Source organism: Lotus japonicus, chromosome 5, assembly GCF_012489685.1.
Source record: "Lotus japonicus ecotype B-129 chromosome 5, LjGifu_v1.2".
NCBI classification, from domain to species: domain Eukaryota; kingdom Viridiplantae; phylum Streptophyta; class Magnoliopsida; order Fabales; family Fabaceae; genus Lotus; species Lotus japonicus.
The window spans coordinates 6,843,194-6,865,230 of record NC_080045.1 but is presented as its reverse complement, the minus strand read 5'-3'; the positions used below and the strand labels follow the sequence as shown (position 1 = coordinate 6,865,230).

At 35.4% G+C, this 22,037-nt stretch overlaps 3 protein-coding genes across 3 annotated transcripts; all 3 read left to right on the top strand.

Moving 5' to 3' along the window:
- The first annotated feature begins 71 nt into the window (after positions 1 to 71).
- Positions 72 to 1,118, top strand: LOC130718995 (uncharacterized). Its single transcript, XM_057569648.1, has one exon. It carries the CDS (start codon positions 72 to 74, stop codon positions 1,116 to 1,118), a length of 1,047 nt encoding a protein of 348 aa, XP_057425631.1.
- Positions 1,119 to 13,739: 12,621 nt separating this feature from the next.
- LOC130721489 (homeobox protein ATH1-like) lies at positions 13,740 to 19,199 on the top strand. The gene is made up of 5 exons (XM_057572289.1): positions 13,740 to 14,356; positions 15,278 to 16,432; positions 17,273 to 17,628; positions 17,863 to 17,923; positions 18,833 to 19,199. Exons 2-5 carry the CDS (start codon positions 15,386 to 15,388, stop codon positions 18,995 to 18,997), a joined length of 1,629 nt encoding a protein of 542 aa, XP_057428272.1. The 5' UTR covers positions 13,740 to 14,356; positions 15,278 to 15,385; the 3' UTR covers positions 18,998 to 19,199.
- Positions 19,200 to 20,292: 1,093 nt separating this feature from the next.
- On the top strand, positions 20,293 to 21,574 carry LOC130718994 (putative F-box protein At3g25750). The gene has a single exon (XM_057569647.1). The coding sequence runs from the start codon at positions 20,435 to 20,437 to the stop codon at positions 21,572 to 21,574; it is 1,140 nt and encodes a 379-aa protein (XP_057425630.1). The 5' UTR covers positions 20,293 to 20,434.
- The last annotated feature ends 463 nt before the right edge of the window (positions 21,575 to 22,037 follow it).

Sequence of the window (22,037 nt, the reverse complement as noted above, 5' to 3'; positions counted from 1 at the left end):
GCGATAATCCTTCTGCAACAAGGGTGAATCCACCGTTGAATGGCAAGAACTACAACGCTTGGGCGAGGTCGATGAAGCGCGCGTTGGTTTCAAAGAACAAGTTTCGTTTCGTTAGCGGTGAAATTCCAGTTCCTACTGCTACAGATGCAAATTTTGATGCCTGGGATCGCTGCAACAGCCTAATCCACTCATGGATTCTCAATTCGGTAACAACTTCTATAGCAAATAGCATTGTTTTTGTTGAAAATGCTTGTGATGCTTGGAGAGATTTGAGAGATCGGTTTTCGCAAGGAGATCTTGTTAGGATTGCTGAACTGCATAATGAAATCAGTAATTTGAAACAAAATTCAAAGTCTGTGAATGAGTACTATAATGAATTGAAGATACTCTTAGAGGAATTGGATCATTATCGCTCAATTCCACAATGCAAATGCACTGTTCCTTGTAGATGTGATGCAATTGAGAGTGTGAAACTGTTTAGAGAACAGGATAATGCTATCAGGTTCCTTTTAGGGTTGAATGATAGTTTTGGAGTAGTAAAATCGCAGATTTTGATGAGCCATCCTTTGCCACCATTAGCTAAAGTTGTGTCTTTAGCTACACAGCATGAGAGGCAAACTGACATAGAGGAGAAAGGGGATTCACTAGCTAGAGTGAATGCTGCAGCAGAAGGGAAGAAACAACCATATGGAAGAGGACAATCTGGTGGTTCTTCCTACAGAAACACAGGAAAGTTTTGCACTCACTGCAAGAAATCAGGACATACAGTAGATGTGTGCCATAGATTGCATGGTTATCCAACAACTTTCAACAACAGATATGGTTCAAATGGTACTAGTCAGGTCAATAATACTGCAAGGAGTTATGATACTGAAGATCCTGAGGATGATGATTGTTCACAGAGGGATAATGAGGAGCTTTTTACTGCAGATCAGTACAAGAAAATCATAGCAATGATTCAGCAAGTTAGTACATCCAAGAAATCAGCTGAGAGTAACAATGCAACAGTGAATCATGTAGTGAAAACTGCAGCTTGTGAAGGGGATACTTCAGGGCATGGTAATCCTCTTGCTTTATCTTGTTACCAACAATATGATAGTAGAGATTGGATTATATAATATGGTGTTAGTGACCATATATGCTTTAACAAAATGTGTTTTAATACACTCACTAAGATCAAGCCAATTAGTGTGAAGTTTCCTAACGGTATTGCAATCAGAACTAGTCATGCAGACACAGTCAGAATCACAAAATCAATCTTGTTAACACATGTTTTGTTTGTGCCTGAATTTAATTATAACTTAGTTTCAGTGCACAAGCTAGCCAAAGGACATAATCTTGATGTTGTTTTTGGTGCATTTCATTGTTTTGTCCAGGAAGTGGAAACCAAGAGGAAGATTGGTTTGGGTAGTTTACAAGCTGGTGAACTTTACCATCTAGTAGTTACCACCCCTTCTAGTACCTGCTTTTCTATTCAGCATAGTTCAAATCCTGAAATAAATGGCATTAGCCATGTCATTCCACCTAGTGCATTATGGCACTTCAGGTTAGGACATTTATCTCATAATAGAGTATTAGTTTTACAGTCTATGCATAGTTCTATTAGTATTAGTAAATCTCTTGTTTGTGATATATGCCATCTGGCAAAACAGAAAAGGAAAATGTTTCCTATTAGCCTTAATAATGCTCAGAAGTGCTTTGATTTAGTTCATATGGACATTTGGGGTCCTCTTGCTCAAGCTTCTGTTCATGGTCATAAGTACTTTCTTACTGTCTTGGATGATTATAGTCGGTTTGTTTGGATTGTGTTGCTCAAGCACAAAGGAGAAGTCCAACAACATGTTAAGAATTTTGTAGCATTGATAAAGACTCAGTTTGGACATGCTATTAAAACAATCCGCAGTGATAATGGTCCAGAGTTTTCACTTCCTCTTTTCTATTCTGCTAATGGTATCATTCATCACACTTCTTGTGTCTATACCCCTCAGCATAATGGGAGGGTTGAGAGGAAACATCAGCATATCTTGAATATAGCCAGAGGACTATTATTTCAATCCAAGTTACCTAAAATGATGTGGTGTTATGCAGTTCTTCATGCTGTCTTTCTCATGAACAGAATACCAAGCAAATTACTGAAAGACAAGTCACCTTATGAACTGTTATATCAAGAGAGAGCAGACCTGGAAATGCTAAAAGTTTTTGGCTCTCTTTGTTTTGCTAATACTTTAGCTACTAACAGATCTAAATTAGATCCTAGAGCCAAGAGGTGCATTTTTCTGGGTTACAAGCAAGGTGTCAAAGGCTATGTGGTAATGGATCTCACATCTCATGAAGTCTTTCTCTCCAGGGATGTAGTATTTCATGAGCACATTTTACCTTATAAAGGTACAGGAATGATCTCATGGAATTGTCTGGATCTACAATCACAGGGTGATACAATTGATAATGCAGAGACACCATTAGTTTTCAGAGATGAAGACAAGGGTGCATCTAATTCTATTGAAGATCAGAGAGATGAACTAATTGCTGACAATGAGGTCACAGTTTTGCCAAGTGTCTCACCTAGTGATCCTACTGGACTCCAAAGAAGAGAATTAGCTGGCAATATACAAGTATCAGATTCAACACCACATCATCCAAGATCTCTTGATCTATCAACAGATGACACCACCACAACAATAAGAAGGTCCACCAGACCACTTAAAAGACCTAGTTATCTGGAGAATATTCAGTGCAATGCTTTGCCCACAAGGAATAGTACTGCACATAGCATTACTCACTGCTACTCTCATGACAAACTGTCCTCAGCACACAGTTCTTATGCTTTCAACATTTATGAAGATCAAGAACCAACTAGCTTTGCAGAGGCAAATAAACACTCACATTGGCAGCAGGCTATGCAAACAGAAATAAAAGCACTAGAGAAGAATGAAACCTGGCAACTAGAAGACTTACCTGCTGGAATTAAGCCAATAGGTAGTAAATGGGTTTACAAAATAAAGAGGAATGCATATGGTACTCTAGCAAGATACAAAGCTCGATTAGTAGCAAAAGGGTACAATCAGATTGAAGGTTTGGATTATTTTGATACATTCTCTCCAGCGGCAAAGTTAACAACAATGAGAGTAATCTTGGCTTTGGCTGCTGCACAAAATTGGCCCCTACATCAACTTGATGTAGACAATGCTTTCTTACATGGCACTCTTGATGAAGATGTATACATGAGCATACCTGCTGGAGTTTACTCAGAAAAACCAAATCAAGTCTGTAAATTGTTGAAGTCTGACGACCCGGGTTTATATGATGTTTTTAGGGTTTTTCCTTGTAGGTTTTGAGTCTTTTTCTTGTGTCTCATGTAGTGTTTCATGCATTCTCATGCATTTTTATTCTTTTCTTTAGTCTTTATTTTGTTTTGGTAATTTAGTAGTTTTATAGGTAGTTTTCTTGCATTTTAAGTAAAGTTTAGGACTTGCATGCTTTTGTTGTGTTTTATGAAGGACCTCTTGTGCTAATGAGCTCTTGGAGCTTCTAGAATCTTCCTTGACTTGTTGGTTAGGTTTGGAGAGCAGAAACTGAAGGAGAAAGAAGGCCAAGAAGCGTGGAATTGATGAAGAACTTAAAGAGGATTGAAAAGAGGAGTTTCAAAAGTCAAAAAGTCTTTTTCAGACGAGCTTAAGCGCCTAGGCGCTGGGAATGGGCGCCTAGGCTCCAATTAGCTCCAGAAAGCATGTTTTGGGCATGCAATTGGCGCTCAGGCGCTCTGAATTGGCGCCTGAGCGCCCAGAACAGCCCAAACTCGGGAATTTTGCCTATAAATAGGATTTTAGTCATTTTCTTTTGTAATTTTTTGATACTTTGTAAAATTCAGAGGTAGAGGATCATCTAGGAGAGTGAGAGAAGGCTTCCAAGCTTGTAATTCAGGTTCTTAGCCAAGCATGGCTCATGCTTGGCTAATCTCTCTTCTTTTGCTTTGGATTTCTTTGTAAGACTTTTTATATTTGAGTTATAATCTTAAGTTCTTTCCCACATGTTCTTCTTCTTTCCTTGAATCCCATTTTCTGAATATCAATCTAAGTTTGTATGCATGCTTGCTTTTTGCTATTCTATAATCAGAACGGAAGTTTGTTATAGATTAGGGAACTGATTTGGGATTACCCCTTCTATACTTGCTACTAGGAATAGAGGAAGGGTTGGGGTTTGATGGCCTGAAATTGCATGATCTAAAACCTCATATAAATGACTAAGTACACAAGGAATTGAGCTTAGCTTTTAGTATGAGAGAATTGCTTATGTGAGGAATCAATAAGTGAGTAACTAGGCTATATCATCAAGGAGAGATCCATGAGTTCATGTGCTTAGAATGATGTGCTTAAATTGACTAGTTGAACAAGAACCCAAAGCATGTTATTTTTCTGAATTGTCTCTTTATTTTTCATTTTCCTTATTACTACTTCGACATTTCTTTGTTTCAATAATACAAACATTCATACTCAAAGCTTAAACTGAATTTAGTCACTCACAATCCCTGTGGTTCGATAATTAAAACCGGGTGGATTCGTACACTTGCGGATTTACCAACAAAGTCCTTTTATGGACTTAAACAAGCTAGCAGAAAATGGTATGAAAAGTTGTCTTCTCATCTACAAGGTCTTGGTTTTACTCAAACTGCATCAGATCACTTTCTTTTTGTCAAGTTTCAAAACACAAATTTCACAGGCTTATTAGTATATGTGGATGATGTGATTCTGTTTGGTAACGCCATGAGAGAATTTCAGTCAGTCAATGATTCTCTTCATCAGGCATTTGGAATCAAGGATTTAGGAGTACTGAAATATTTCCTTGGTCTTGAAGTTGCTCATTCCACTTCTGGGATTTCTCTTTGTCAGAGAAAGTATTGTCTTGATCTACTTCAAGAAACAGGAAATTTAGGTAGTAAGCCGGTTACTACTCCACTTGACCCTTCTGTTAGATTAGCTATGAATCAAGGAGAGCCATATGAAGATCCAGCTGCCTATAGAAGACTAGTGGGCAGGCTCTTATATCTCACCACTATCAGGCCTGATATTTCTCATGCCACACAACAAATTAGTCAATTCATGAACAATCCTATGGCTGGGCATTTCAAAGCTGCACAAAGGGTTCTCAGATAATTGAAGGCTTCACCAGGATTGAGATTATTGTTTCCCAGAAATTCCACTATTAATATTCAAGGGTATTCAGATGCTGATTGGGCAGGCCGTCCAGATACAAGGAGATCTATCTCAAGCTATTGTTTCTACATTGGAAGGTCTTTAATTTCTTGGAAAGCCAAGAAGCAAGCTACTGTATCTAGATTGTAAGACCCAAGTTTTTAAGCTTAGAATAAATTAGTGAAATTTCAGATTCACGAATAAGTTCGACGAAACGTGAAGTAAGGAAGCTGGATAAACGTTTATTAAATGGAATAAATGTATGGAGAAGATATTTCACGAGAAGGTTAAGGACAAGATTCGAATCGACGGAACTTATGACGCAAGCAGTATTCGCTTAAACCTATGACAAGAACCTTAGGAAAAGATTAATTCCAAAGATCTTCCACCCTTGGAACACTATAGGAATTAATTTCAAAAATCTTCCACCCTTGGAACACTATAGGAATAAATTCCAAAAATCTTCAGAGAAATGTTAGAACTTCTCTTAATCCTTATATAACAAGCGTTTCAAGGTGAAACCCTAGGATCTACGAACGTCCGATTCCAATCATCGGAAGTTTGCCGAAACTAAAACCCTGATAGTTCAAGAACCCTAAAATGAACGGTCGAGGAAGACTTTTTCTATTCGGAGCTTCAGATGAAGATTCCACACGCTTACGCCCACTCTAATCGACGTTCCAAATCTTTCTTCAGAAGGAAGTTTCTGCATCCGAGGTCAAAATCATAAAGTGCATTTTAAGCCGGTAAACATTAAAAAACAAGACTCGAAAACAAAAAATCATACTGATATTTCTTTGAAGAATTAGAAGATTCAGCGGGAAGAATATCGTGTCTAAAATACGTTGGAATCAGTAGGAAAAATCGAAATCGCGAAATAATCATTTTCTCACGTTTTCAATTTCCTATAAATAGGACTTCAAAAACTCAAAAAAAATACACCATCCTTTTCATTTTTTTTGTTGGCCGTGGGTGAGCTTGAGGGAGAAAGGAGGAAGAGTTTTTTCCGGTTCTTGCCTGATCGTTGCTCTGTTCGTTGCTACGCGTAGGCCTCAAGGTACTGATGTTATTTCTTTCTTCTGATCTTAAATTCCGTCGCTTTTTGTTATGTCTTTCTGTGCTCCAAGTTTTGAGCTTTTTGGTAAAACTGTCCAAATAACTTGATTTTAGTGTCTAAACTTATTCTCTATGTGCCCCTGAGCATGTTTAGCGGATTACATTTTGTCGAATGTCGCCGAAAGGCCGCCGAGTTTCGATTTTGCTCAAAATACCCATTTCTAACAAAGGTTCCGCTTTTTGAATCAAAAACTCTCGACTAAGCTTAGCGTTAGTAGGATTAGTCGTCATAATCGTCGTTGGTATCGACCCCATCTAATTTGTTTTTCGAAATTCTGATTTTGAGTTTCCGAGCTAAAAATATTGACCAAAATACCCCTGCGACAGTTTTCGATTCGATAATTTTTCTGAGAGTTTCCCTGGCCTAGGTATCGCCTAAGAATACCTAGGAATCGATTTAGATCGAAGAAAAAGTTCGGAAACCCTATTTTACATAGTGGCCGAAACCTATTGCTTAGGGTACCGTGTCCAAAAATAATTTTTGGGTCTCTATGACCTGAACCTTTGCGTAGCTCTTTCGATTGTTGAAATTTTGGCGCTGGTTTCGTGTCATTCCGAGTTCTGTAGCTCGAGTTATGCTCGTTTTAGCGAACGAAGTTCTGTTGTCAATTCGTGCCTTAAGAGGAACTCTGAAGCTTTAAAAGCTTTCTTTCCGGTTTCGATTAGCGTTATTAGATAGTGTTACTTCTAGTAGGGCTTGTGTTGATGATTGTGTTTCCTTGTTCTAGGTTCACAACTTCCGTGCCCAACTTCTACTCACGAAGGTAAGGGTAACTCAGTTTTAGCGTGTCTTTGAGTCCTGCCTGCTTTTATCGCATTGCATGCGTTTGAGATGAAGATGTTTATATTGATTGGCAGATGATTATGATTATTATGCTTGCAATGTTGTATGCTTGCTTATATTGACTGTTTCTGAGGCTGTGCTAAATGTTTTCTGAAGGCTTCGGCCGAGTAAATTTATTGAGACGTGTGTCTCCGTTTTCTGAGAGGCTTCGGCCGTTTACTGGTTTCTGTCATTGAGTTGAGTTGACGTATGCTTGTTGATCTTAAGAGTAACATAGAGTTATTTTGTCTTGATTATTGGATTTGAAATTGTTGATACATATTTGTGTATATGCGTTGTTGGATTGTACTGTGTGGCCTTCGTGGCGTTATGAGTGGCGATCAAGAGGCGTGGTCCTATGATTGTCCCGTCCATTGTGACGTTAAGTGGCGATGAGGAGGTGTGGCCTATCATTGTCCCGTCTTGTGAGACGCTAAGTGGCGATGAGGAGGTGTGGTCCTATCATCGTCCCATCTTTTGAGACGTTATTGATTGACTCATATTGTTGGTTATTGCTATCTGATTTGATGTTGTATTGCTGAGGATGTCGATATCTGATTTGATGCTATATTGTTGAGGTTGTTGATATCTAGTTTGATTTACATTATTGCGGATTATTGATATCTGGATTTGTTGTTATATTGTTGAAGATTGTTGATATCTGATTTGATATTATATTGCTGAAGATAATGTTATCTGAATTAACCTATGCTGTTAAGTTATTGATTCATGAGTAAGTTTATGTTGTTAAGTTTTGTTGGTATCTGTTCTAAAATCATATCGTTGAATTTACTGATATGCTGATATGTCTAATTCTGTTAAATATGTGATTTGATTTCATGATTCGATAGGATGAGTTGTCACCTAATTTGAGTTAAATTGCTAGTTCATTTACCATGCTAGGTCATTAAATTTGAATAGCATGATTTTCTCTTTTATACATGGTAATTGCATGGAGTTAACCCTTTCTATTTGCTACTTGTTGTTTGGGCGCTTAACGCTATTAGGCGATGGAGATCCTTCCGCCGAAGCTTAGCTGTTCGAGTTGGAGATCGAGTCGTAAGCAGTGGGGTAGAGGTGCGAGAAGCAGCTTTGCTTCTCTTCTTGTGGTTTATGTTTGAGCCTCCCTTTCTTTAGGAGAACTCTGTTATTAAAGCCTTGCTTCCGCCACTGTTAAAGTGCGCATGTTTATTCTGAACTTTACTTATGGTGTTGTAAGCTATTATTATTATATATCGGGAAACAGGTTATTGAAATAAAGTTATGACATGTTCCAACCTTTTAGCCGAAGTGTTTAGTTGTTTTTCAGAAAAAAATTACCCTTGGATTTTTAGGGATTGCAGAATAGTCCTTAGACTTTGTTAGGTTACTAATGTGATTCCTCAGTTGAGAAATTGGGGCGTTACATAGATCCTCTAGTGAAGCAGAATATAGAGCACTAGCTTATGCTACCTGTGAGCTTCAGTAGTTGTTATATCTTCTGCAGGATCTCAAAATCACTTGTGATCAAAAACCAATTTTATTTTGTGATAATCAAAGTGCCCTTCACATTGCAGCCAATCCTGTTTTTCATGAGAGAACAAAGCATCTGGACATTGATTGCCATGTGGTTCGAGAGAAATTACAAGCTGAAGTTCTCAAGCCTATTCCTACAGCTCTGCAAGTAGCAGATGTTTTTACGAAGGCACTCCAGCCACGGGTTTTTCAAGGGTTTGTAGCCAAACTTGCTATGGTGGATATCTTTCGACCTCCAGCTTGTGGGAGGGTGTGAAAATACTAGAGATCAAGGACCAGTATAGCATAGAAGCAAAAGTGCAAGGACTCATTTGTAATAGTTAGTAGTTAGTTCATTCCAGCTGTCAAAGTTTGTTAGGATAGTTATAACTACTGTTAGTTAATAGTTTACTATATAAATAGAGTTTAGCATAAACACTTTGTATTATGAATATTCATTTTCAATAGATTCAATACAATTTGAGCTTCTTCTTCTTCCTTGAGCTTCCTCTGAAAGCTAGGTTGAGATTTCTGTTAGTGTTTACCCCAGACTAAAACACTAATATTTATATGAAAAACTAGCTCCAAATTAGGCATCTTCTGCCCTTCTTAAACACACAGGTCCGAGCCCAATAGAAGTAAGCAATCCAATATTCAGTTGGCCTAATAATGCGCGTGCTACAACGTTAGTCAGTTTCAGACTTTTACGGGATCCATTAAATAATCTATTCTTCTCTTATGATCTTCATGAAAGTTTAAGCCCTTTAAGTTAGCTTTGCATGGCTTCAAACCGTGTCCAATTTGAGTTATGTAGCTCAAGATATGATTATTTTAGTTCAGACTGTTCAACTCACAAGTTTCAGGGCAACAAACTTGCAACTAGATTTTGAACAAGTTTGAGAGTGATTCAACCGTGGAGCAAGATCAACATAAACTTTGTGAAATACTCTTCTAGCTTTCCAATGACATATTATTTCCCTCACTCCGACTATTATACCTCTAGATTCAACATATTATAGTGCAAAAGGTTATAGAAGGTAAAAATGAAGAATTAAGCACTATTCCACTAAAAATTCAAACAAGTGTAAGAGGTTAGAACTCAAGTAAGTCATCAAAATGATACACAAAGGTAACCTAATCAACCTCAGCACATCACGAATAATGTGCATAAATCATGCATTGATCAACAACTCCAAGTGAATTATCAACCAACTGCCACATCCTACCCATCACAATATTGTTAAAAACTTCACAATTTATCATAAATGTTATTATTAGGTTATTAAATTTATTTATATAGAAATATGCCTGTGGTACTATGTAATTCAACAATGTTTGGTATACACCATTATGGTGTAGAGCATAAACACTTAAATATAGAGATCAAGCTAGAAAAGATGGATAAATTGGTTATAGGTTTCGAGTTTATTTTTCACCTCGTCATAAGTAGAGGGTTTGAATCACTTTATATCGAGTAAAATCTGAGTTGGTGGGTAATCCTTTTTTTAGAGATTTATTGAGACTCATTTTTAAGAGTGAGTCTTCGCTAGTCTACCAAACATGTCATTAGCGTCTCGCCTATCTGAAGGTGTTTTTTTCTGCCGTCTTTGAAGATGAAGAATAAAAGATGGATAGATAACTAATGTAATATATGATGATATGTGGAAAAAAGATAAAGTCAAAAGGTGTTATTGGTACCTGAGTAAGTGCCGATCACAATAGTAAAAAGTGATTCTTTAACCATCTAGATCAAGAATTTGATTAATAAGAGCACACTCTTGGCATACCTCACATGCCAAAAAAATTTATACGACATCTCTATTAAACACTTATTAATTGAAACGCTTTAAAAACATACATACAATTATTTTAAAATGTTTTCACTGAATTAACTTTAGCATGTTATATTCTACCACGCTTCTTCCAAAAATATGTTGTAGTATATTTTTGTACTTCCACATGCACTTCATAAGAATAAACACCGTAGGATGTCTTATGTTCTGCAACCGATAATGATATATACACACTTTATTTTTTATACACTTCATTTTCACCTATTTTTATTTTTATATCTCTCCTCTTATCATCTATTACATTTTATATTTTTCCCTCTTACTTTTTCTTTTCTTCTCATCTTTTTCCTCCTCCACTTCTTTCCACGTGTGAATAATTATTTATTGTTCTACAACACTTTAAGAATAGTGTTGGACAGTACTAAAAAGACTCATGCTACAATGCTACAATACTCTATAAGCATTTTAAAAATGCAAAAAATAAACACTGTAAAATATTTTTCGGTGTAGTGCTTTTGACCTTCCATTTGGGTTAAAATTGTGAGAACAATTAAACTAAAAAAGTGGTATTAGTAGGTACAAATATTATTTTGTAGTCTACAAATCGAGATTGTATATTGTAAGAAAAATTAATTTTGTCAAGTCTCATCTATCATCTCACTATTAATTTAATATTATTTTAATTCTTAAACACATAAATTGATAGTGAAATGATGACATTTGATATGGTAAAGTTTTTTTTAATTGAAAGAATCATAATCCACTAATTAAAATTCATATAAATCTTACTAAATTGAGAATGAGGATCATGTAATTTAATGAATCATGTATGAATTTTAAATAATTAAAGAGAAAATATCGTAAAAAGTGTTAAAAACTCCTCTTATGTATGTTGAATATCACAATTTATTGCCTTACTTAACAAAGGTCTAAGAACACTAACAATATGAGTTATGATAGATTCACACATCCTCTCTTATAATTTATTTTTACCTTATCATATCACAAGTTTCACTTTCCTTCCCTCTTAAATTTTAAGATATGAAGAGGTGGGGGAGTTTGTAGCCAACATTTTCCTTAACAACAACATGATGAGAGATGGCAATCTATGATCTAGAACACAAACCAAAATCCAAGGTAACTGTTACTACTGTTTTCACTTTCCACAACGAACACAAGAGGAGCTTCTAGTTCTAGTTATCATAATTATCCGCCATGATTATCTCATAGCCATAGATCGATAGGGTTAGACTGGCCATGCAAGCACGCCCTGATGATCGAGTGCACTCGATTTGCTGCAACAAAATCCTGATGGATCGATGTGGGACCTTTCATACAACTATTCTTCGTCATTTTTTCCTTGTTGCTTACATCATCCTTTTAAATCTCTCTGTCTGGCTACCCTCAAGATAAATAATAAAGTACACAGCTACAAAGCCTATAACTACATAATCTTATTAGCCATCACAGTCACAGTGTTCCTTTCTCTCTCTATCTACTTCACACGTCAATTTCCTTGTTCTTTTACTAGTTACATTCTGAAGAGAAAGCTTGACATTTCTTTACTCCTTCTGATTGTATGTTTGGCTTGGCTTTATACCAACACAATTTGCAATCTCACACATTTTATAATATCAATACAGATGTTAGAATTTCCTAATGAGTAAAGATTAATGTGCACTTAAATGGTGCAGAGCTTTAGAGAGATACAAATTGATATAAGTAAAAAAAGTTGTCATGAAATGTCTATACTATTTAATGATCTATGAGTTATTCTTATTCACTAATTGCATGTTTGTTTTAACGGTCGAGCTGACATCAATATGATTTCACATGTTTCAAAAAAAATTAGAGTTTGTCATGATGATTAAATGTGAATTAAATAAATATAATTTTAACACGTTAATTTTAAAGTTGATTTATGTTGAGCTTAATGAGAATCTAAACACATATAATTTATGTGATTAATTTCTATGCACTGACAATGTAAATAAGTTTTACACTATCATGCAATCACATCCCTCCATTTTATTAGATCATAATTAATTTTAAATTTAATGTTATGTAAAATAGGAAATGAAAGGATACAATTGAATGACGTCAGTGCATAGAAATTAATCTCATAACTTATTGGTTCAATTGGTCATGATGGACTATTACACATTAAAAGGTTGTGTGTTCCTGCTAATCTTTCTATAGTTTGTAATCAGGGGCGTATCTATGTAGGGGCAGGCAAGGGTCATCGCCCCCCAAGAATTTTGAAATGTTCACTTACTATAGGTATTTTTATATAGAAAATGTTATAACATTTTGTGATACTCATCAAGTTAAAGTTCCTGACATGAAAACCCCTTATTTTATGAGTAATAGTCGTTATAAGAAATAAGGTGGAGATATGGAACATCCTTATAGGATAGATGTATTTAATTCTACAATTGATTTACAACTATATGAATTAAATGGAAGATTTAATGTAGAGGTAGTGAAACTTCTCATACTTAGTTCAGCTTTAGATCCTAAGGAAAATTTTAAATCATTTGGTAATTAGAAAATATGTAAGCTTGTTGAGAAGTTTTATGCAGATGATTTTTTCGAGTTAGAAAAGAGAATTTTGTCGTTCCAACTAAGACATTATCATTTAGATGTTTCCCGAGATCGTAATTTAGGAAAAAATTCCAATTTATCCGAGTATTATCAGAAGTTAGTTGAAACTGGAAAAACAACAATATTTCCACTTGTTGATAGATTGCTACGTCTTTTTTGACATTCCCTATTTCAACAACATCTACAAAGCGATATTTTTATGCAATGAAAGTTGTTAAGACTTTAGTTTTGTAACAAAATTGAAGATGATCTTCTTATAAATTTATTAGTTGTATATATCGAAAAAGAAATGGGTGAAACATTTTATGTTGATATAATAATAGCTAAATTTAGTACTATAAAAGAACGAATAGTTGTATTTAAATAATCTTTTATAATTTAAAGTTTATATAATATTCAATGAAGATTTTTTTAATCTTATATTTCGCCGCCCAACAAGAAAATCCTGGATACGCCTCTTGTTTGTAATGGTAACGGAATTTAAATTTACACAAACCTTTTTTTATAAAAAATAAAAAGATTTTACAACTTTGCATGTAAAATTTAGCATGAATAAAAAAATAAAATTTCATGTTGTCGAATTAAATGTATATTCAGATTGAGTACAACACAGAAATTCAAGAATTAAACTCTTTTGTTTCTATTCAGCAATAGCAACTTGTTTCAAAATAGCTAAAAAAGCAAGGGACTTTTTCTGTGATAAATGTCATTGAGTCTCAGACTGCCATGAACAGAAGTTTGAACAGAGCAGAGTCCAGATATTTTGGTTGCAGTGATTGCAGTGATGCAGATGATAGTAGGAGGACAAAAGAGATCAGAGAGAAAGCAAAAACTGATGGGCCCGGCAATGCCTGAAACAGAAATGAGTGGCACTGCACTGCACCATCAAATACTACTCTCACTTTTCTCTCTTTTTGTTTGTTTTTACTCTGTTGTGGCTCTTCTACCTTCATCTATCTCAATTTAAAGCCTACTTTTTCATTTATCTCTCAACACTCCTCATGCATAGCCATTGGTAGGTGCATAGCATAGCTTTGCTTAAGCTTAGTTCCTTCTTTTTAGTGTAACTCATTTTCCCTGTTTAACTACTTGAGAAGGTGGTTTTTTATTTACAAGTGTCAAGTGAAGACAGTTAAATGTTGAGTTTTGTGTGAGTTTAGGAGTTGAGAGAGGAAGGCTATACAATGAATCTTGATGGGATCTGCAAAAATGGAAGTTAATCAGTTTTGGGTATTGGATACTTGACTAAAAGTATTCCTGCTGTTCATGCAAAAGGGGGTCAATGCAAGCTTTTGACAATACCCTTGTTTAGCATGCTTTGCACAAGATGGCAATTAGTGAGTTCTGATTTTGATTTGCTTCTTATTCTTGTTTTCAAACAAATTAGTAGCTATGACTATGATCTTTACCATTGTGCTTCTTCATTTTGATTCATTTTACTCATATTTGTTTTCTATCTAGTTTCGGCTTCCTCTCACTCTCTCTTCCTATAACTCTCTTATTTTCTTATCATATCAGTTATCATTTATTTCATTTCTTTTTTATCTCATAAGCGGATGTGAGATTGAAGTGTGAACATAAGTTTTTCCTTCTTTTGGTTAAAACAAGAATGCTTAAACATTGGAGCTTAAAACAAGAATGCTACTTTTTCATTGTTAATCTTTGTTTTTTAGTATGCTTTGCACAATCTCGGAATGAGTGAGTTCTGATTCTTCTTATTCTTGTTTTCAAATAAATTAGTAGCTGTGATTTTTTCTATTGTGCTTATACTTTTGGTTATTGTGACAATGTCAAATTTGATGATGATCATATAATCTTTTGAACTTGAAACAGGCAATGTTGCTTTTTCGTTGTTCCTTTTTGTTATTCTTGGTTCTTTGAGAGATACTGCATATCCTGCTAAGAAGTTATCAAATATTTGGAAGATTTCTGTTGTTTAAAGTAATGTCCCATATGGTGGTCTACATAACTTTGAAATGATGCTCAATTTATTTACATGTCACATTACTATCTACTATTAGCATCTTTGGATTGTATTCTATTTCCTCACAATTAATTCTGTGTCAAGAAACTACTCACATAAGTTTGTTCCTAGAATTGATTTTTGTTTCAGAATCAATGGTAGAATGATTCTCAAATATGCACTGCCTTATTTTTTCCCTTGGTTGTAGCAGTTAACTGTCTTGATTTGTCTATTTTCTTTAAGAGATATAGATACTTATTCTTAGAAAGGGGTTAACTAGATTCTACTGGTCCAGGTTACCAGGAATTCAAACAGAGTGATCATGCCATTCTTGAAGAGTGCTGTTCTTAGAGGCCATTGAAGTACCAAGAGCCTCTTGTTACGTTTACTAATTGTTATATCAATGGAGAATGCTATGTTTAGTGATCCATTGGACATGGCTGACCAAAATTCTACTTGCATTGAAGATAATATCACACAGCACCTCATCCCAAAGCCACTCATCTATTGCTGTTCATTTGACCTCAATAGCCAAAGCCACATCATAAATGGGATTCCAATACTTTCTGGAGAGCAAACTGAACATATAAGTAATGCCCAATTAGATGGTAGCTTCATAAATCCAGTTACTATTGCTAATTCCAATTCATTTGCTACATCACAAGGGATGACTTTTATGCTAGATGCCTCAAATCCCACTGGTAACAGTGACTTTGAGGATCATTTAGCTGGAGGAAGGCCAATTTCTTGTGCTTCAGTTCCTGCTAGAATTGGTCTTCAAGAAAACTTAGAAAATTCTGCATCTTTGGAGGTATCAGGACCATTGGTTTTCAATAATTGGCAAGATTCCTCAAACCCTTTGTCTGCAAATTTTTGTAGTAGTGGCTATGATGAAGCACCCAGTAATGGTAGATGGATTTTTAACAAGTTTCTGAAAGCTTCAGAGGCTGATCTTACTGGGTTACTGCCTTATTCATCCATAGGAAACATAGAACCGAATGGATGGTCATCATCAAATGTTGCAAACTTGGCTAATCATGCTTATAACTCGTCTAATTGTAGTAATGAGCTATCATTAAGCCTTGCTTCATCGTCTCCAACCACAGGTCAGTGCTCTGACTTGACTCATAGTATGAATGGAACATCATCAGGCAACAGTATGGAAGTTAGTATGAGTATGGATTCTAATGGAAGATTTCAGTTTTCACCGGCAATTCTTGGATCAAGATACCTTTCTGGAATTCAGGAGATACTTGTTCAGATTGCAACATATTCATTTGAAAATTTAGAAGAGGTAAATTATTCAGCTGCTGGTGTTAGAGGAGGTAATAAATCAACTTCAGCGTTCACACCCAAGAGAAGGATAGCAACAAATCACAATGCAGATTCTCCATTGCAAGGACAAGCTGCTGAATCAATCAAATCTCAACTGCTGATGCTTCTACAACTGGTGAAGTGCTGCCTCTTACACTCATTTGGCTTTAGTAAAATCAGTTATTAATTATCATCCTGGTAGAATTAGAGATGAAATGTGCTATATTCTACTAGTTTTCAGTTCAAATAAAATTTATAGATGTAAAAAATTATTAGCACATGTTTAGCACAACAGTCTAGATCACAAATTTGGAGAAGTTGAATTGTGCATGTTTGGAATCCCTTTATAATTGATTATGAAGACAATCTATATCAGGTTGAAGCTTTTGTGAGTAGTTTTTGGATGCTAGAATTGACTCTGAGAAAAGAGAAGTTAATTCAATAGCATGTTTGAATCGACTTTTCTTGGAATCACTTAATTTCTCGCCAGAATTGATTTTAACTTTAGAATAAACTATATAAGTATTTCCAAACATCCACGATGAAATATATGTAAGCTTATATCCTAATATTATTCACTCATAGTTTTCATCCTAATATTATTCACTTTGCAGTTTCAATTCTCCAAATAAAATTTATGGACAGGAAAAAATCTACTACTTGTTTAGGAAACAACAACTACAACAAAAGTCTTTTCTATTAAGTAAGGTCTGCTATGGATTACGCTACACCATTGAGCCCGAACTAAAACCAAATTATGAGGGATATTATTGATAGTCTAGAAATCAAATTTGGAGTTGGAGATGTTGAATTAAGTGTATTTTTGGAAATCCTTCTATTGATTATGAAACGAAAATCAATTATGGTGAGAAGTTATGTGAGTAGATTCTGATGAAAAAAAAAATTGTCCAAACATGCTATCTTACATTGAAGTTTTAATCCTAACATGCTGATAATAATCCGTTTCTTTACCCAGGTGGACAATAGATATAGTCAGTGTTTGGATGAGGTACATACCGTTGTATCTGCATTCCATGCTGCTACTGAGCTGGACCCACACATACATGCACATTTTGCTCTTCAAACAATCTCTCTCCTATACAAGGACTTGAGAGAGAGGATTAGCACTCAAATTCTTGCCATGGGGTCCAATTTCAACATGTCATGCTCTGAAGAGGAGAAGGAATGGTCTATGGAAACTTCATTTGTTCAGAAGCAATGGGCTCTCCAACAGTTGAAAAGAAAAGATCAGTTATGGAGGCCCCAAAGGGGCTTGCCAGAAAGATCTGTCTCAGTTCTACGTGCTTGGATGTTTCAGAATTTCCTTCATCCGTGAGTTTCTGCACTCTTTGTACAATATATTGGATACACGGTGGAAATGGCCAAAATCATAGTGAACATTCTCGAAAGCTAAGGGAAGTCGCTTTTGTCGACCTTGATTTTTGGCTTCACCATGGTTTTCCTCCTTGAATCCAAACATGCACATAATTTAAGACAATGATAGAAGTTGTGAATGGAGATAGCCTCATATGCTTATGTTTTTAAATTTGATGTGATGGATTTCAGGTATCCCAAAGAAGCAGAGAAGCATTTGCTTGCTGTAAAAAGTGGGTTGACAAGGAGTCAGGTACATATTACTCTGATTTCAAATATTTATGGCTTTAATAAGTCCTCATTTTATATTCAGATTTAGTTTTACTTTTAATCTCCACTATTTAAATTTTATGGCTTTAGTCTACCTTTACTGATAATTTCAGTTTTGGTAATATTTCAATATGATGTAGCTAACAAAAGGTCGTATCACCATTGTCTCATGTTCAAAATAATTCTATATGACCTATTTTGCAATCAAGTTATATAAATAAAATTCACACTTCCAGACAAAGTGTTGATAGAAGTCACACATTGATTAGGTATATGGCCAAATAAGTTCTTGTATGGAGTAGAGCAATCCTCATCCTTGGGCAAGCTTTTGTGGTAGAGGTAGACTTAATTCGAATTCTAAGATGGTATGATAGACTCATGGATCCGTAGATTCAGCTACCCAAACATTGGTCACCCGCAGGTATTTAGTCTTGCAAATTTTGCTCTCCCAATATCAAGTCTTAGGCATGAGGGGGTGTTGAGAAGTCTCACATTATTGGTAGAACAATACTAACTCCTGAACTAGTTCTTAGGGTAGAGTTACACCTAATCCGAAGTTCCTAAAGTTGAATTGCATAGACTAGTGCACGTGGAAGTGGAGATTTACATGTGTTTGTTAACAAGATATTAACTGTGGGAACCAAAATCAAAATTATCCTTAAAAGGAAGGATTAGAACTGTAAAAATTAGTGAAAATTATTTAAGCCAGTATATGTAAATTGAGTGACCACAAACTTATTTAAGCGATTATACGTACATACATTGATCCTTTTATCAGTTTGGAGATGAACAATATGCTATGAAGATTTTTAGGGAAAAAAAAGTTGTTAAACATCTTGTTATTCTTGATTGATTGATATTGCTTTGAGCTATCTTCATGTTGGTGGACTAGGTATCGAACTGGTTTATAAATGCCCGTGTTCGGCTATGGAAACCAATGATAGAGGAAATGTATGCTGAAATGAGTAGAAGGAAAGCTTGTCGAAATGAAGAAGGAAAGGAGACCAGTCATAAAAGCAGGATAAGCTTGAATAATCAAATGTTTAACATCAATTGAAGGTCAAGAAAGTCACATATATATCAATTTGATGTAGCATTATTTTTATCTGTGATTAATGATTATCATTATCGGATCAAGTAAGAAACACGACTAAGCTGAACTAAGAATTGTGCATAATGCCCTGTTTAGTTGTTGGGTATACTATGGGTATACAATGATTATTGGAGTTGCAGCTCTTAAAAGTATGCTTTTCATACAAGGGTAACACGTATTTTTTGGTGTGTTTAGTTATAGAGAATTGACTGGAAATTTAAGACTAGAAGTGACCAGTGAGACATGTTTGGGGGGCTGCTTTTGAAAGATCTATAGTTGATCATGTTGAATCAAATGAGTTAAAAGCTAGATTGTTTGAAATATGGAAGAAGTAAAGCAGAATTTCCAACCAAGATAAAAGTTCAATATAGTTTGAAGTTAAAATGAATTATTTCAATATAGTTTGAAGATTTGTACGATAGAAATACTTAAAGTTTTGATATAATTGTGAATGAGTTTCCTTCTCTCTACGTATTGGATATGTTGGTCGAGAGTTGTGTAGTGAATGTTTGTCTGGACTATGATCAATTGTTGTGCGAGGATGTTAAGATTCCTTCACCAACGAAACAACCATAATTGTGGCTATATTGGTACGGCAGAGATTGTGAAGGCGGAGCTTGTTGCCATTCTTCATGGTTTACATCTTTGCTGGGAGCGTGGCTGTCGCGTGCGTGTTCACACAGACTCCATGCTTGCTCTCTCGTTGCTGCAGAAGCGAGAGGGGATGTTTCATTGACATGCATCTGTCTTGAGCTTTATTCAGAGGCTTCTTCGGAAGGATTGGGAGGTGGTGCTGAACCATATTCTTAGTGAGGAGAATTCCGTGGTGGACGTCCTTGCGAAGGGCGGGGCGAGAGGCACTGCAGGGCTAGTGGTGGTGGATCACCCTCCTGCGTCTGTGGCAGGGGCGTTGACTGAGGACTACTGCGACACTTAGTTCCTGAGATGTTAGTTGGTGGTTCCTGCTTTTTGGTTTTCTTTTAGCTGTTTACCAAAAACACAAAAGCCAAATGTGACAATATAAAAGGATAGACCTTCATAAAAAGAACGTATAATGTGATTTTACGAGAATCAATGATTATAATTCAAATAATGGATTTTTTTTAATTTCTTGTAACTAAATATTCTAATAAAAAGATTGCATTTGATCATGTAGTAATCAAATTTTCTTGAAATTTTAGACGAAATAATGACATTTATTAAATACCATATTAAATATAATTTCTCTAATTTTTCTTCAAGAAACTGTTGGCATTTACCACACCCGATTAAACAGGTTACCTCACATGCGTTGTTAAACCTAAAAAAAAGATTAATTTAAATACGCGCTGCAAAATAAGAGACTTGCACAGTCTCTCCAAAGTCATTGTTTTTTCACTTCTTCCTTCACCTCGCTCCAATATGAAGCGAGATTGGGCATATTTAGAAGCGGCCGCTCTTGATTTGATTCTAAACAAGTTGAAAGAACGAATAAATCATGTGTCGTTCAGTGTGGTGTGCAGGAATTGGTGCTCAGTTGCAAAGCTTAACCATCAAAATCAGCAATTCAGAACTAATGTGTTGCCCATGCTAATGATTCCCACAAAAAGAAGTTTATATGGTATTCCAGGTAATAAAGTGTACCTGCCATCGTCATTATCATTGCCATTGCCATTGATTTCCAATAAGAAGATTTGTGGCTCTAGCCATGGTTGGCTAGCACTCATGGAAGATGGTAAATATGACATAACTCTAATCAATCCTTTTAAGAACGTAGCTCCCATTGTTCTGCCACCCTTAAATCCTCTAGCGGAATTCTATGAAAACAATGTAAATAAGGTTGTTTTGTCTGTTGACCCCTTAACAGACCCGAATGATTATATGGTTGCTGCAATTCGCAATGATCATTCTTGTTTTGCAATCATAAGAGCAGGTCAAAAAAATTGGACTCATGTAGAGGATGATGATGATGATTTGGACTGCTACTACACAGATATTACATTTTATAAAGGTCTAGCATATGTTGCATGTAGAATGGATGACATTGTGTCATTCAATCTCCATTATTTGGATGACCCTTCTGGAAGAGAAAGGATAGTTCCAAATATTTTCTATGAAGATAATTATCATCTAACAAATCATGTGTCTGATCGAGGCTATCTTGTGAAATCATTAGAAGGAGACTTATGGATTGTGAGAAGAATTTTGGATATTCAACTCAACAGTGATGTTAGGGACATTGTTATTGAGAGGTTTGACGTATATAAGTTGGAACTAGATGCTCAAAATGGGGAGGTTTTGCAAACATTGAAACTGGAGAATTTGGGAGATAATGTTTTGTTTGTAGGTGATTGTGATTCAACAGCTGTGTCATCTTCTTACTTCTCTAATTGTTTGCAAAAGGATTCAATTTACTACACGAATGATTATGATGATGGCTTACCAAGTACTTATCTTCATGACCCATTTGATTTAAGGGTAAAGGAGGGAAGATTTATTCAACATTGCCCTTTCAATCCCTTGTCACCTACGTTTTGGATTCTACCACCATTCCAATTCTAATGGGATTGATCAATGCAACTTTGGAGTCTTCTATTTTTGATTTATTGATTTTTCTTGTTTCATCATGTTGGTATTGGTATTGTCAATGCCATTGATTGTACCCTTTATGCTTGCTAAATGAATATTACTTTACAAAAATATTTTTATTCTCTGTTAAAACTCTTCTCAAGATTCTAGCAACCATTTTTTGTTAGTCATCATTATCATGTGCTCTTTCTTTCACCATATGCAATTCCTTGTTTACTGTTTGAACTAACATTTGGAATTTAAAGCTTCAGCCAGAAAGGGTTGTAGAAACACAATGTATGTCCTTTTAGCTTCTGCTAGGCGCTAGCTCTTGATTTTCACTTATTTAATTTGAATATGTGCATTTGAAACTACAGTAAAAGTCACATGAGGGATATGAATTATATATCACTGTACAAACTAATGCTTCATGTGATGTTAGAGTATATAACTATAC